This window comes from Tamandua tetradactyla, chromosome 2 (genome assembly GCF_023851605.1).
Source record: "Tamandua tetradactyla isolate mTamTet1 chromosome 2, mTamTet1.pri, whole genome shotgun sequence".
NCBI classification, from domain to species: Eukaryota; Metazoa; Chordata; class Mammalia; order Pilosa; family Myrmecophagidae; genus Tamandua; species Tamandua tetradactyla.
The window spans coordinates 207,231,440-207,246,222 of NC_135328.1; the positions used below are offsets into that span (position 1 = coordinate 207,231,440).

Below are 14,783 nucleotides of genomic sequence, written 5' to 3' on the forward strand. Positions count from 1 at the left end.
GGAAAGATAGGAAGGAAACATTCTGGTAACCAAAATCCAACAGAATCCTTCTTAAAATATAGTGAGTTCCTGCTATTTTAAAATATTGATATGCTATGGAAAATTTCCCCCCAGCTCATTCCTTGGAACTATACACTCTGATTTAATGTTATTTGGGGTTGCAAACTACTTCTTCAACTCCAGTTCCAAATGCTAGAGTTATTTACTTTGCCTGTGTGCTCAGGTATCTGTATTGAGAAAACATATTTGAAATACACAGAGGTCCTACATTCAGGCTTTTTTTTCTAAGAGTTAAAAATATTTTCATTGAAATATCTTCACACACATAGAATCCATCCAAAGTATACAATCAGTGGCTCAGTATCATCACATAGTCATGTATTTATCACCATGATAATTTTTATCTTTCTTTCTTTATTAAACATAATAGCATACAAACATATATGATGATCATCCATTCTTGATATATAATCAGTAACTCACAATACCATCACATAGTTGTATATTCATCATCATGATCATTTCTTAGAACATTTGCATCAATTCAGAAAAAGAAATAAAAAGAAAAAAGTTCACACATATCATATCCCTTACCCCTCCCTTTCATTGATCACTAACGTTCAATCTACTAAATTTATTTTAAGATTTGTTCCCCCTATTATTTATTTATTTTTAATCCATATGTTTTACTGATCTGTCCATAAGGTAGATAAAAGAAGCATCAGACACAAGGTTTTCACAATCACACAGTCACATTGCGAAAGCTTTATCATTATACAAATCATCCTCAAGAAACGTGGCTACTGGAACAGAGCTCTACATTTTCAGGCAGTTTCCTCCAGCCTCTTTGCTATGCCTTAACTAAAAATGTTATATCTATTTAATGCGTAAGAATAACCTCCAGGATAACCTCTTGACTCTGTTTGGAATCTCTCAGCCATTGACATTTTATTTTGTCTCATTTCTCTATTCCCCTTGATGCTGTTCTAGGATTTCTATTCCACGTTGCCAGGAAGGTCCACACCCCTGGGTGTCATGTCCCATGTAGAGAGGGCAGTGAGTTTGCTTGTCGTGTTGGCTGAGAGAAAGGAGCTACATCTGAGAAACAAAAGAGGTTCTTTGGGGTGACCCATAGGCCTAAAATTAAATAGGATTAGCCTATCCTTTGCAGGGTTAGGTTTCATATGGACAAACCCCAAGATTGAGGGTTCAGCCTATTGCTTTGGTTGTCCCCACTGCTAGTGAGAATATCAGGAATTCTTCACTTCAGGAAGTTGAATTTTCCCCCTTTCTTGACATTCAGGCATTTTTTAGCCTATCTGACTTAAGAACATGTCATAGAACATGCTAAGAACAGAAGAGTGGGCTCTGAGTCCCACTAAGGTACCATTCATTTTCCCTCTTCTCTTGCTTGTCTTTATCCTTTCAGCACTGAGTGAAAGAACTTAAAAATGTTAGAGCACTGAGTGAAAGAACTTACAAATCTGAAGCTTTGATGCCAGGTTGTTGGGTTTTATTAGGCAAGCATGAACTACTTGCAGTGATTTGCAGGAAAATATTTCACTTTGCTCTCTGAAGCTATTCCTTCCTTACTGCATTAATTTGAAGCCCAATAATTAGAGTGTAATCCACCAATGGTTAAAAAAAAGTGCTAATGAGAGCCCCTTTATACTTTTAATCTGGTCTTTTCTTGAGTGATTTTTGTCATTTTTCACTCTGTCATCCTAATTTTAATTTCACTTCGTCTTACAAAATTTTGTGAAGTTACTTTTTAAGAATGAATGCATATACGCTAATTCAGTACAATTTATTGACCAGCCATATGCAGATATAGTGCTGAGAGCTATTTAAGACATGTGCTTTTCTCAACTTTTATACTGTTCCTCTGATCTTGAGTTTTATTGGAAAAGCCTTGACTAAATATAGTTTATGTAATAATAAAATGTAGAAAACTGAGGTTTCTGTGGTGTCATGGCTTTTTCTTGTAGCATGTGATAGTCTTGGAGTGCACATGTCATATTATGTCATACTTGGCTGATGTCACGAATGCCCTGAGCCAGAGTAATGGTCAAGGCCCCAGTCACCTGTCAGTGGATGGAGAAGAGCGGGCCATTGAAGTGGACTCAGACTGGGTGGAGGAGTTGGCAGTGGAAGAGGAAGATTCCCAGGCTGAGGATTCTGTAAGTAATAACGTCTAACTTCTCAAGGTAGTGTCTAACAGGCGCTTGGAGAACTCATGCTAACAAGCCTTTGGATTTTAAAAAGTGAATGTGTAGAATGTAATTCTTGGGCTCTGTTTTCCAGCGCTATGAGCTTCAAAACTCTTCCCGATCTTTGTTGCTTTCTCTTGGCTGATGTAACTAATGTCAGACCCTAGTTTTCCAAGCCTTCACAATAAGCTACAGGAATCTACTCTCTTGGGGAAGGGACTATTAAATAAGCAGATGCTTTTCTTTCATCCAGAATTTTATCCTGTCTTTCCTTAGTCTTTGTATCCAAAATGGAATTTTTAGGTTGAGTTCTTCATGGGAAAGGCACGAGTTTCCTTGTAGAGAAAGCATAAAATTTATTTTTTTCTTAACCACAGAGATGCTAAGGTCTCATTTGAAATTACAGCAGATTTTCAACCTGCTAGCTGTTTCTCAATTGGGACAAGTTTCTATTTGCCATTTATGAGTTGATTAGATAGTCTCCTTAGGGTGTTGAAGCAGGTATGTTTTATGAGGGTAGCTATGTGGAGGAACATTCTTCTGATTATATAAACTTACTGTCTTTGAAGGATGAAGATTCTCTTTGCAATAAACTCTGCACTTTTACCATCACACAGAAAGAATTCATGAATCAACATTGGTAAGAGTAGTTCTTTTTAGATGAAGGTGTGCCGGAGCTTGATTGTTGGGATTTCTGGGCTCATTTGCTGTTTTTTGTTCTTTGTAGGTACCACTGTCACACCTGCAAAATGGTTGATGGGGTGGGTGTATGCACAGTGTGTGCTAAGGTGTGCCACAAGGATCATGAGATTTCATATGCCAAGTATGGATCTTTCTTCTGTGACTGTGGAGCCAAAGAAGATGGCAGCTGTTTGGTGAGAGATTTGAAACATTCACTGGGTCATAAAGGGTAACTTGCTAGTGATATAGGTATATCTAAGCCAAACTGGAAAATTACTAAAATTACTAATCCTCCAAGCAGCCTGAGTCTAGGGCTACGTTCTGGTTCTGTCACTGATTGGCTCTATGTTCATGGCATAGGCAGTTCACTTAGCATATTAGAAATAGCAGGGTCCTTGGAGATCTTGTAGTTAGGTTTTCCTAAGACATTTCCCCTTCTGCACACACCCACACACAATGTCAAATATTATAATTAAGACCTGATACTGTGAGTGGATAAATTATAAGATATTAGGTTAACACTCTGAATATCATAATTTAGGCTTTTGGATGCCATTTAAGTGCTTAGCCATTTTCTCTTTTGGACCAGGTTTTCACCCAAGATCATAGGCTGTACTTCATCTGCACTTTATGGCAAGAGCCTTGGGCCTCATTTTGATCTTTCTGTCCCTAGGCACTGGTGAAGCGAACTCCCAGCAGTGGCATGAGCTCCACCATGAAGGAGTCAGCATTTCAGAGTGAACCCAGGATTTCAGAGAGTTTAATACGTCACACCAGCACCTCCCCAGCTGACAAGGCCAAAGTCACCATCAGTGACGGAAAGGTTGCTGATGAGGAGAAGCCCAAGAAGAGCAGCCTGTGCCGCACAGTAGAAGGCTGCCGAGAAGAGCTGCAGAACCAGGTGGGGGGATTGGTTGTCCCTGGTACAGTAGACAGAGTTCAGAGTATGGCAGATTTGCATAAGAGTAAATAACGCACAAAGCTCTCCTTGCAGCTCCGCTACATAGTGCTGGGACTTGGAGTTGTTTTCTACTCCAAGAAAACCCATTTCCACAGGGACAATATGAATAGTGTATGTTGTCAGTCACTCCCTTTTATGAGGATTTATGACTGAGGAGTATTGTGGGGGATTGGTGTGTGTGTGTGGATAAATTTTAATTATGTGATGCTGTAGAGAACCCTTTCTCAGCCGGAATTCCTCATCTGAAATAGAGAATACAGAAGATAATTTGAGCAACTAATCTCAATTTCTGAAGGATAGTACATAAATAGAACCACTCTAGATGCTTGAGAGAGAAATTAGTTAATTGAGTCTTAGGGAATCTCTGTGGGACACCTACTTTAGAAAGATTTCTCTAGAGTCAGCACAGCAGTGTTTGTTCTACTAAAGAAGTGGTTGGAAGATTTTTATGTATAGCAAGAATCAAATCCAATGTTAGGGAGAAAATAAGATGCTGGCTACAATATCAAATTAGAAGTTAGGAAACTGGATTCTGAAACTAGTTACTGGCCAGAATATTATTATCAGTATGACCTATTATTTCTCTTTTCTTTTTTTTTTTTTTTTTTTCACTTGTGTATTTGGATTTTTCTCAGGCCAATTTCTCCTTCGCTCCTCTCGTGTTAGACATGCTCAATTTCCTCATGGATGCCATTCAGACCAACTTTCAGCAGGCTTCAGCTGTGGGGAGCAGCAGCCGGGCTCAGCAAGCCCTCAGTGAGCTGCATACAGTGGACAAGGTGGTAGAGATGACAGACCAGTTGATGGTGAGTATTGTCAGGGTCATGAAGTTAGGTGGTTGTAGGGACCAGTAAATTTTTGAGTTACTGAAATGTGCTAGATATAGGTACTCTGAGGAATGTTCCTTGAACAGTCAGCCCCTGACCATTCAGAACTTAGATTCTAAGATACCATGATATCCCCAGCCATGTTTTATTTTATTTTTTATTTTAACATTTTCCCCCTTATTATTTATTTTTATTCCATATGTTCTACTCATCTGTTGATAAGGTAGATAAAAGGAGCATCAGACACAAGGTTTTCACAATCACACAGTCACGTTGTGAAAACTATATCATTATACAATCATCTTCAAGAAACATGGCTATTGGAACACAGCTCTACATTTTCAGGCAGTTCCCTCCAGCCTCTCCATTACATCTTGGTTAACAAGGTGATATCTATGTAATGCATAAAAATAACCTCCAGGATTACCTCTCGACTCTGTTTGGAATCTCTCAGCCATTGACACTTTATTTTGTCTCATGTCACTCTTCCCCCTTTGGTCGAGAAGGTTTTCCCAATCCCTTGATGCTGAGTCGCAGTTCATTCTAGGGGTTTTCTTAGTCCCTTGATGCTGAGTCTCAGCTCATTCTAGGATTTCTGTCCCACATTGACAGAAAGGTCCACACCCCTGGGAGTCATGTCCCACATAGACAGGGGGAGGGTGGTGAGTTTGCTTGTTGTGTTGGCTGGAGAGAGAGGCCACATCTGAGCAACAAAAGAGGTTCTCTTGGGGGTGACCCTAAGGCCTAATTTTAAGTAGGCTTGACCTATCCTTTGTGGGGTTAAGTTTTGTATGAACAAACCCCAAGACTGGGGGCTCAGCCTATAGCTTTGGTTGTCCACACTGCTTGTGAGAATATCAAGAATTCAACTTGGGGAAGTTGAATTTTTCCCGTTTCTCACCATTCCCCGAAGGAGACTTTGCAAATCCTTTTTTATTCACTGTTCAAATCACTCTGAGATTTATCAGGGCATCACTCTGGAAAAACCCACAAAATCTCATGTCCTACTCAAGATTCCATGTACTCATGGTGTTCAGTCAAGCTGTCTACATAAGTTCTGTTAGGAAATGCACTAGTCAAAATACGAATTTTGTACCAAATAAACATTTTTTGCTTTAGTCTCGCACATAAATTGAAATTTTAAAATATTAATTACCATTTATTTTCAGCACCCCACAGTAATGACATTCCTTTGTTGTTCCTCACGCAAAAACACTTTTTAAATTTGTACATTTTGTCTCTATCATTATACACTCTAGGCATTCCTAGATTATACCATCTCAGTCTTTATCATCTATCTTTCTTTCTGATTTCATTTGTGCCCCCAGCCCTCCTCCCTCTATCATTCTCACATTGAGCTTCATTCAGTGTTTTAACATAATTGTATTACAGTTAGGTGGTATTGTGCTGTCCATTTCTGAGTTTTTACATTCGGTCCTGTTGCACAATCTGTATCCCTTCAGCTCCAGTTACCCAGTATCGTACCCTATTTCTATCTCCTGATGGTCTCTGTTACCAACGAAATTCTCCAAGTTTATTCACTAATGTCAGTTCATATCAGTGAGACCATACAGTTTTTTTCCTTTTGTTTCTGGCTAATCTCACTCAGCATAATGTCCTTAAGTTCCTTTCATGTTGTTATATATACTTCATAACTTTATTCTCTCTTACAGCTGCATAATATTCCCTTGTATGTATGTACCACAGCTTGTTTAGCCACTTGTATGTTGATGGACATTTGGGCTGCTTCCATCTCTTGGCAATTGTAAACAATGCTGCTATAAACATTGGTGTGCAAATGTCCATTTGTGTCTTTGCCCTCATGTCGTCTGAGTAGATACCTACTGTTCTAGTTTGCTAGCTGCTGGAATGCAATATACCACAAACGGAATGGCTTCTAAAAATGGAAATTTAATCCGTTGCTAGTTTATAGTTCCAAGGCCGAGAAAATGTCCCGATTAAAACAAGTCTATAGAACTGTCCAATCTAAGGCATTCAGGGAAAGATACCTTGGTTCAAGAGGGCCAATGAAGTTCAGGGTTTCTCTCTCAAGTGAGAGGGCACATGGCAAACACAGTCAGAGTTTCTCTCTCATCTGGAAAGGCACATGACGAACATGGTGTCATCTGCTAGCTTCTTCTCCTGGCTTCCTGTATCATGTAGCTTCCCAGGAGACATTTCCTTCTTCATCTCCAAAGGTTGCTGGTTGGTGGACTCTGCTTCTCGTGGCTATGCCATTCTGCTTTGCTTTCTCTGAATCTCATATTCTACAAAGTATTTCCTCTTTTATAGGAGTCCAGAAACTTCTCAAGACCCACCCAAATGGGTAAAGACTTGTCGTCACCTAATCCATCTTAACAACCACTCTTGACTAAATCACATCATCCAGGGAGATAATCTGATTACAGTTTCATACAGTATTGAATAGGGATTATTCTGCCTTTATGAAATGAGATTTTGATTAAAACGTGGTTTTTCTAGGGGACGTACATCATTTCAAACCAGCATACCTACTAATGGTATTGCTGGGTCATATTGCAGTTCTATACTTAGCTTCCTGAGGACCCCCAAACTGCTTTCCACAGCAGCTGTACCATTTGACGTTCCCACCAATAGTAGATAAGTGTCCCTTTTTCTCCACATCCCCTCCAGCACTTGTCATTTTCTGTTTTATTGATAATGGCCATTCTAATGGGTGTGAGATGATATCTCATTGTGGTTTTGATTTTCATTTCTCTAATAGCCAGGGAAGTTGAGCATCTCTTCATGTACCTTTTGGCCATTTGTATTTTCTCTTCTAAGAAGTGTCTGTTCAAGTCTTTTGCCCATTTTGTAATTGGGTTGGCTGTCTTTTTGTTGTTGAGTTGAATAACCTCTTTATAAATTCTGGATACTATACCTTTATCTGATGTGTCATTTCCAAATATTGTCTCCCATTGTGTAGGCTGTCTTTTTACTTTCTTGATCAAGTTCTTTGATGTGCAAAAGTGTTTAATTTTGAGGCGTTCCCATTTATTTATTTCTTTCTTCAATGCTTTTGCTTTCGGTATAAGGTCTAGAAAACCACTTCCTAGTATGAGATTTATAAGATATTTCCCTACATTTTCTTCTAACAGTTTTATGGTCTTAGATCTAATGTTTAAGTCCTTGGTCCATATTGAGTTAACTTTTGTATATGGTGTGAGATATGGGTCCTCTTTCATTCTTTTGCATATGGATGTCCAGTTCTCTAGGCACCATTTATTGAAGAGACTGTTCTGTCCCAGGTGAATTGGCGTGACTGCCTTGTCAAAGATCAATTGTCCATAGATGAGAGGGTCTATATCTGAACACTATTCTATTCCATTGGTCAGTATATCTATCTTTATGTCAGGGACATGCTGTTTTGACCACTGTAGCTTCATAATACGCCTTAAAGTCAGGTAGCGTGAGACCTCTGACTTCATTTTTTTTCTCAGGATACTTTTAGCTATTCGGGGCACCCTGCCCTTCCAGATAAATTTGGTTATTGGTTTTTCTATTTCTGAAAAGTAAATTTTTGGAATTTTGGTATTGCATTGAATCTGTAAATCAATTTAGGTAGAATTGACATCTTAAGTATATTTAGTCTTCCTGTCCATGAACACAGTATGCCCTTCCATCTATTTATGTCTTCTGTGATTTATTTTAACGATTTCTTGTAGTTTTCTTTGTATAGGTCTTTTGTCTTGTTTAGTTACATTATTTCCTAAATATTTTATTCTTTTGGTTTCAATTGTAAATGAAATTCTTTTCTTGATTTCCTCCGCAGATTGTTCATTACTAGTGTATAGAAACACTACATGTTTGAGTGTTGATCTTGTAAACTGTCACTTTCCTGTATTCATTTATTAGCTCTGTTAGTTTTGCTGTGGATTTTTGGGGGTTTTCGACCTATAGTATCATTATCATCTGCAAACAGTGAGAGTTTTACTTCTTCCTTTCCAATTTTGATGCCTTGTATTTCTTTTTCTTGTCTAATTGCTCTGGCTAGAACTTCCAACACAATGTTGAATAACAGTGGTGATAGTGGACGTCCTTGTCTTGTTCCTGATCTTAGGGGGAAAGTTTTCAGTTTTGCCCATTGAGGATGATATTAGATGTGGGTTTTTCAAATATTCTCTTTATCATTTTGAGGAAGTTCCCTTCTATTCCTATTGTTTGAAGTGTTTTCAACAGGAAAGGATGTTGAATTTTGTCAAATGCCTTTTCTGCATCAATCAAGATGATCATGTGGTTTTTCTGCTTTGATTTGTTGATATGGTGTATTACATTAATTGATTTTCTTATTTTGGGACCTTGCATACCTGGGATGAATCCTACTTGGTCATGGTATATAATTCTTTTAATATGTTGCTGGATTCGATTTGCTAGAATTTTGTTGAGGAATTTTGCATCTATATTCATTAGAGAGATTGGTCTGTGGTTTTCTTTTCTTGTAATATCTTTGTCTGGCTTTGGTATGAGGGTGATGTTGGCTTCGTAGATTGAGTTAGGTAGTTTTCTGTCCTCTTTAATTTTTTTGAAGAGTTTGAGCAGGATTGATACTAATTCTTTCTGGAATGTTCGGTAGAATTCATATGTGAAGGTATCTGGTCCTAGACTTTTCTTTTTGGGGAGCTTCTAAATGACTGATTCAGTTTTTTTACTTGTGATTGGTTTGTTGAAGTCGTCCCTTTCTTCTCGAGACAAAGTTCCTTGTTCGTGCCCTTCTAGAAAGTTGTCCTTTTTTTATCAGCATTGCTGTATTTATTAGCATAAGTTGTTCATAGTATCCTGTCATTACTTCCTTTATTTCTGTGGGGTCAGTGGTTATGTCTCCTCTTCCATTTCTGATCTTATTTATTTCATCCTCTCTCTTCTTCTTTTTGTCATTCTTGTTTAGGGCCCATCAATCTTATTTTCTCCTATTCTGGTTTTGTTGATTTTCTCGATTGTTTTCATGTTCTCAATTTCATTTATTTTTGCTCTAATCTTCAATTTTTCTTTCCTTTTGCTTGCTTTGGGGATATTTACTGTTCTTTCTCTAATTCTTCCAAGTGTACAGTTAATTCCTCGATTTTTGCCTTTTCTTCTTTTTTGATATAGGCATTTTAGGGCAATAAATTTCCCTCTTAGCACTGCTTTTGCTGCATCCCATAAGTTTTGATATATTGTGTTTTCATTTTCACTTGCCTCGAGATATTTACTGATTTCTCTTGTAATTTCTTCCTTGACCTACTGGTTGTTTAAGAGTGTGTTGTTCAGCCTCCATATATTTGTGAATTTTCTGGCACTCTACCTATTATTGATTTCCAGCTTCATTCCTTTATGATCTGAGAAAGTGTTTTGTATGATTTCAATCTTTTAAAATTTGTTGAGACTCGCTTTGTGACCCAGCATATGGTCTATCCTAGAGAATGATCCATGGGCACTTGATAAAAAGGTGTATAGTGTTGTTGTGGGGTGTAATGTTCTATAAATATCTCTTAAGCCTATCTCATTTATTGTATTAGTCAAATTATCTGTTTCTTTATTGATCCTCTGTCTAGATGTTCTGTCCATTGATGAGAGTGGAATTGAAATCTCCAACTATTATAGTAGATGGGTCTATTTCTCTTTTCAGTGTTTTCAGTATTTGCCACATTTATTTTGGAGCATTTTGGCTTGGTGTATAAGTATTTATGATTGTTATGTCTTCTTGTTGAATTGTTCCTTTTATTAAAACATAGCGTCCTTCTTTTCTTTTAACTGTTTTACATTTGAAGTCTAATTTGTTGCATATTAGTATAGCTTCTCCTGCTCTTTTCTGATTGTTATTTGCATGAAATATCTTTTCCCAACCTTTCACTTTCAACCTAGGTTTATCCTTGGGTCTAAGATGTGTTTCCTGTAGACAGCATATAGATGGGTCCTGTATTTTAATCCATTTTGTCTTTTGATTGGGGAGTTTAATCCATTAACATTTAGTGTTATTACTATACGGGTAGTACTTTCTTCTACCATTTTGCCTTTTGGATTTTATATATCATATCTAATTTTCCTTCTTTTTACCTTTACTCATAGTCTTCATTTCTACACTCTTCTCCACACCTCTCCTGTCTTTCGTATCTGTCTCTGGTCCTCCCTTTAGTATTTCTTGCAGAGCTGATGTCTTGGTCACAAATTCTCTCAGAGATTTTTTGTCTGAAAATGTTTTAATTTCTCCCTCATTTTTGAAGGACAATTTTGCTGCATATAGAATTCTTGGTTGGCAGTTTTTCTCTTTTAATAATTTAAATATATCTTCGCACTGTCTTCTCTCCTCCATGGTTTCTGCTGAGAGATCTACACATAGTCTTATTGGGCTTCCCTTGTATGTGATGGATTGCTTTTCTCTTGCTGCTTTCAAGATTCTCTCTTTCTCTTTGACCTCTGACATTCTGATTATTAAATGTCTTGGAGTATGTCTATTTGGATCTATTCTCTTTGGGGTATGCTGCACTTCTTGGATCAGTAATTTTAAGTCTTTCATAAGAGTTGGGAAATTTTCAGTGATAATTTCCTCCATTAGTTTTTCTCCTCCTTCTTCTCTTCTCCTTCTGGGACAGCCACAGTATGTATATTCGTGCGCTTCATATTGTCATTCAATTCCCTGAGTCCCTGCTCATATTTTTCCATTTTTTTCCCTATATTTTCTTTTGCTTGTCGAATTTTAGATGTTCTGTCCTCCAGTTCACTAATCCTGTCTTCTGCCTCTTGAAATCTAACATTGTAGATTTCCGTTGTTTTTTTTTCATCTCTTCTACTGTGCCTTTCATTCCCAAAAGTTCTGTGATTTGTTTTTTCAGACTTTTGATTTCTTCTTTTTGTTCATTCCTTGCTTTCTTTATATCCTCCCTCAATTCATTGATTTGATTTTTGATGAGGTTTTCCATATCTGTTCATATATCATGAATTAATTGTTTCAGCTCCTGTATCTCATTTCAATTGTTGGTTTGTTCCTTTGACTGGGCCATATCTTTCAATTTTCCTAGTGTGGTTTGTTATTTTTTGCTGGTATATAGGTTTAACTAACTTAATTTGTTTATTCTGGAAATTGTTTTCACTTCTTTTACCAAGGGTTTTCTTGCTGGATGAATTTGTTGTCTGTTCTTTTACATTCAGTTCAGCTTTTTCTGGACCACTAGCTTAGGTTTTGTTTAACAGAATTTTTCCGTTCTCATTTTTTCTTCTTCCTTACCCTGCCTGTATGGTGCCTTTCCCTGCCCCCACCCTTAGGAAGGTCTACTTAGGTATTATAGACCCCAGCTGGATTTTCCCAGACCATTCTGGCCTCCTGTCAGGAGGAAAGAGTCATCTGTTGTCAGTTTTCCCTGAGGGTGAGGCCCAGCAGGTTGAAAGACTTTCCTGTGAAGTCTCTGGACTCTATTTTTCTTATCCTGCCCAGTATGTGACGCTTGTCTGCCTGCAGGTCCCACCCACATAAGATGATACGGTACCTTTAACTTTGGCAGACTCTCCCTGCTAGGGGAGTGGTGGAGACAGATGAGAGGTTATAGACTGGTTTTAATGGCTTTGAATTACCAAACCCTGGTGTCTGAATTCCTTGAGGGAGGGATTCCACCTGAGTTGGGCCTCACCCCTCCCTTGGGGAAGGCTCAGGCTCCAGACAAGCCCTCAAACGAGCTTGTTTCTGCCTATCCCTGGGGCAGTTGCAGCCTGAGAAGGCCTGCCGCTGTATCCAAAGGCAGTCAAGCCTTTGTAGAAACACAGCTGCAAAAACCTGTTTCTTTTTTTTTTCTGTTTGGTCAGTCTTGCCCCCTTGGAGCCAGGGCAAAAATGAGCATCCTCCACTTTGATCAGGTTCACCTGAGCTAGGGGCCTATTTTTAGTTGTCAGAATATGTTAATTAATTCTGCAGTTGGCATTTGATTGCACTCAGCCCTTGCTGCTGGTAAAGTCCCTTTCCTTTCCCCTCTGGGAAGCAGCCTGTGGGGGAGTGGCACCGGCCACCATAGCTTGGGGAACTCACGGTTCGGGGGGGACGCTCACAGCCGATCCAGCTGGTCCAGACTAGGGTACGCTGTGCGTCCAGTCACTGACGTTGCCCCAGGAGCTGTTCTGTACTGTTCCTGGTTATTTACTAACTGTTCTGGAGGACAAATTAAATTGCCACCTTGCTAAGTCACCATCTTGGCACCTCCCCCAACCATATTTTAAGCAGTGTGAAAATTAGGTTATTAAGTGCATCTTCAGAAGAAGGGAACCAGATGCTATTTGGACCACCCAGTGAGTAAATCCCCTTTTCAGAAGTTCACATAAATTTATGACCTCCCATGATGTGGTGAACTCCATTTTGGGGCAATTGTAGTAGAGAAATTTCTTTTGTATATAAAACAGAAAATGTCCTTACTGTGTCTTCTTCCCTTAGGTTTGTTGAGCTTGCAAAGTAGTGTTTGTCTTCTTTTCCTTATAGCCTTTAGATAACTTGAGTATGACATGAGTTATAAATTGCTCATTTTATAATATGCTTGTCAGAACTGAACATAGTAGTTCTGGTGTGGTTTAATTCTTGTGTAGCAGCAATGTTTGTTCTAGTAGCAGAAGGTAAACTTAACAAATTCGAAAAGGTGAGTGTAAAAATATTTTGAATGGATCTCACAAGATGACAGTCTTTACGGGAATAATAGTTGGAAATGTGGGTACATACACATATACATTTTGGAGTTTTATTGAAAATCAGTCACAATTTTACCTAGTTCTGATCATCTTTTTGTCTACGGTATGAACAGATGAGTGAAAAACATGGATTAAAAATGAATAAATAGGTTGGGCCATGGTGGCTCAGCAGGCAGAGTTCTCGCCTGCTATGCCAGAGACCCAGGTTCCATTCCCGGTGTCTGCCCATGCAAAAAAAAAAAGTAAATAATAACAATAATAATAAAAAAATAAATTAAATAAATGGATAAATAATAGGGGGCATAAATGTTAAAATAAGTTGGGTAAAGGGAAATACTGGTGGTCATTGAGAGGGATGGGCAAGGGGTATGGTATGTATGAGTTTTTCCTCTTTATTTCTTTGTCTGGAGTGATGTAAATGTTGTGAGAAATGATCATGGTGATTAATATACAACTATGTGATGTTATTGTGAGCCATTGATGCACACCAAATATGGAATGTTCATATGTTAAGAATGTTTATGATGTATGTAGATTGGTTTTATTAATAAAAAAAATTTTTTTAATTAGTCACAGTTTTAGATCAGTGGTTTTTAGATTTTTAGACATTAAAACGAAGCTAAAAAATATTGGGGTGGGGGTTGCTGACCCATAAAGTTACTGACTTTTCCTGGGTTAGAGCAATAAGAAAAAAATTCCATCAGTTATCACTACGTTTTTATAGAAGAAAGGGCATTTTAACATTTTTTAGAAGGCCAGTGTTTTATATTAATTAAATCTAGTTTTATGAAAAATTCACCACATTGTTCTTTACTTTGACAGTTTACCCAGCCATCCGTGGATTGGAAGTTGGAATCCATTGCTTTTTTTTTTCCTTAATAATTTTATTGATAGATCTTCACAAACGTACATTCCATACATGTGTGTGTACAATCATTGGCTCAGAATATCATCACATAGTTGTGTATTCATCACCATACTCATTTTTAGAACATTTGCATCACTCCAGAAAAATAAATAAAAGGAAAAAAGAAAAAACTCATACATTCCATACTCCTTACCCATCCCTCTCATTGACCACTAGTATTTCAATTTACCAATTTATTTTACCCCTTATCCCTCCTATTATTTGTTTATTTTTTAATCCATATTTTTTTACTCATCTGTCCATACCCTGGATAAAGGGAGCATGAGGCACAAGGTTTTCACAGCACAGTCAAATTATAAAATTTATATCATTATACAATCGTCTTTAAGAATCAAGGCTACTGGAACACAGCTCAACAGTTTCAGGTACTTCCTCCAGCCACTCCAATGTGCCATAAACTCAAAAAGGTGCACTATGTATAGTGCATAGATATGTATAGTGCATAAACATAAACCTCCAGGATAACCTCTTGACTCTATTTGAAATCTCTCAGCCACTGAAACTTTATTTTATCTCAT

The 14,783-nt window shown here is 37.9% G+C and overlaps 1 protein-coding gene across 14 annotated transcripts in view; it reads left to right on the top strand.

The window, feature by feature from the left end:
- The window catches only part of UBR4 (ubiquitin protein ligase E3 component n-recognin 4), a 154,827-nt gene that overhangs the window by 60,918 nt on the left and 79,126 nt on the right, over positions 1-14,783 (top strand). For all 14 annotated transcript variants that reach the window (XM_077151062.1, XM_077151075.1, XM_077151065.1 and 11 more), the window contains exons 35-39: positions 1,989-2,180; positions 2,780-2,850; positions 2,938-3,085; positions 3,565-3,792; positions 4,488-4,658. In XM_077151062.1, coding sequence (XP_077007177.1) covers positions 1,989-2,180; positions 2,780-2,850; positions 2,938-3,085; positions 3,565-3,792; positions 4,488-4,658 — 810 coding nt within the window. The remainder of the gene's footprint in view (positions 1-1,988; positions 2,181-2,779; positions 2,851-2,937; positions 3,086-3,564; positions 3,793-4,487; positions 4,659-14,783) is intronic.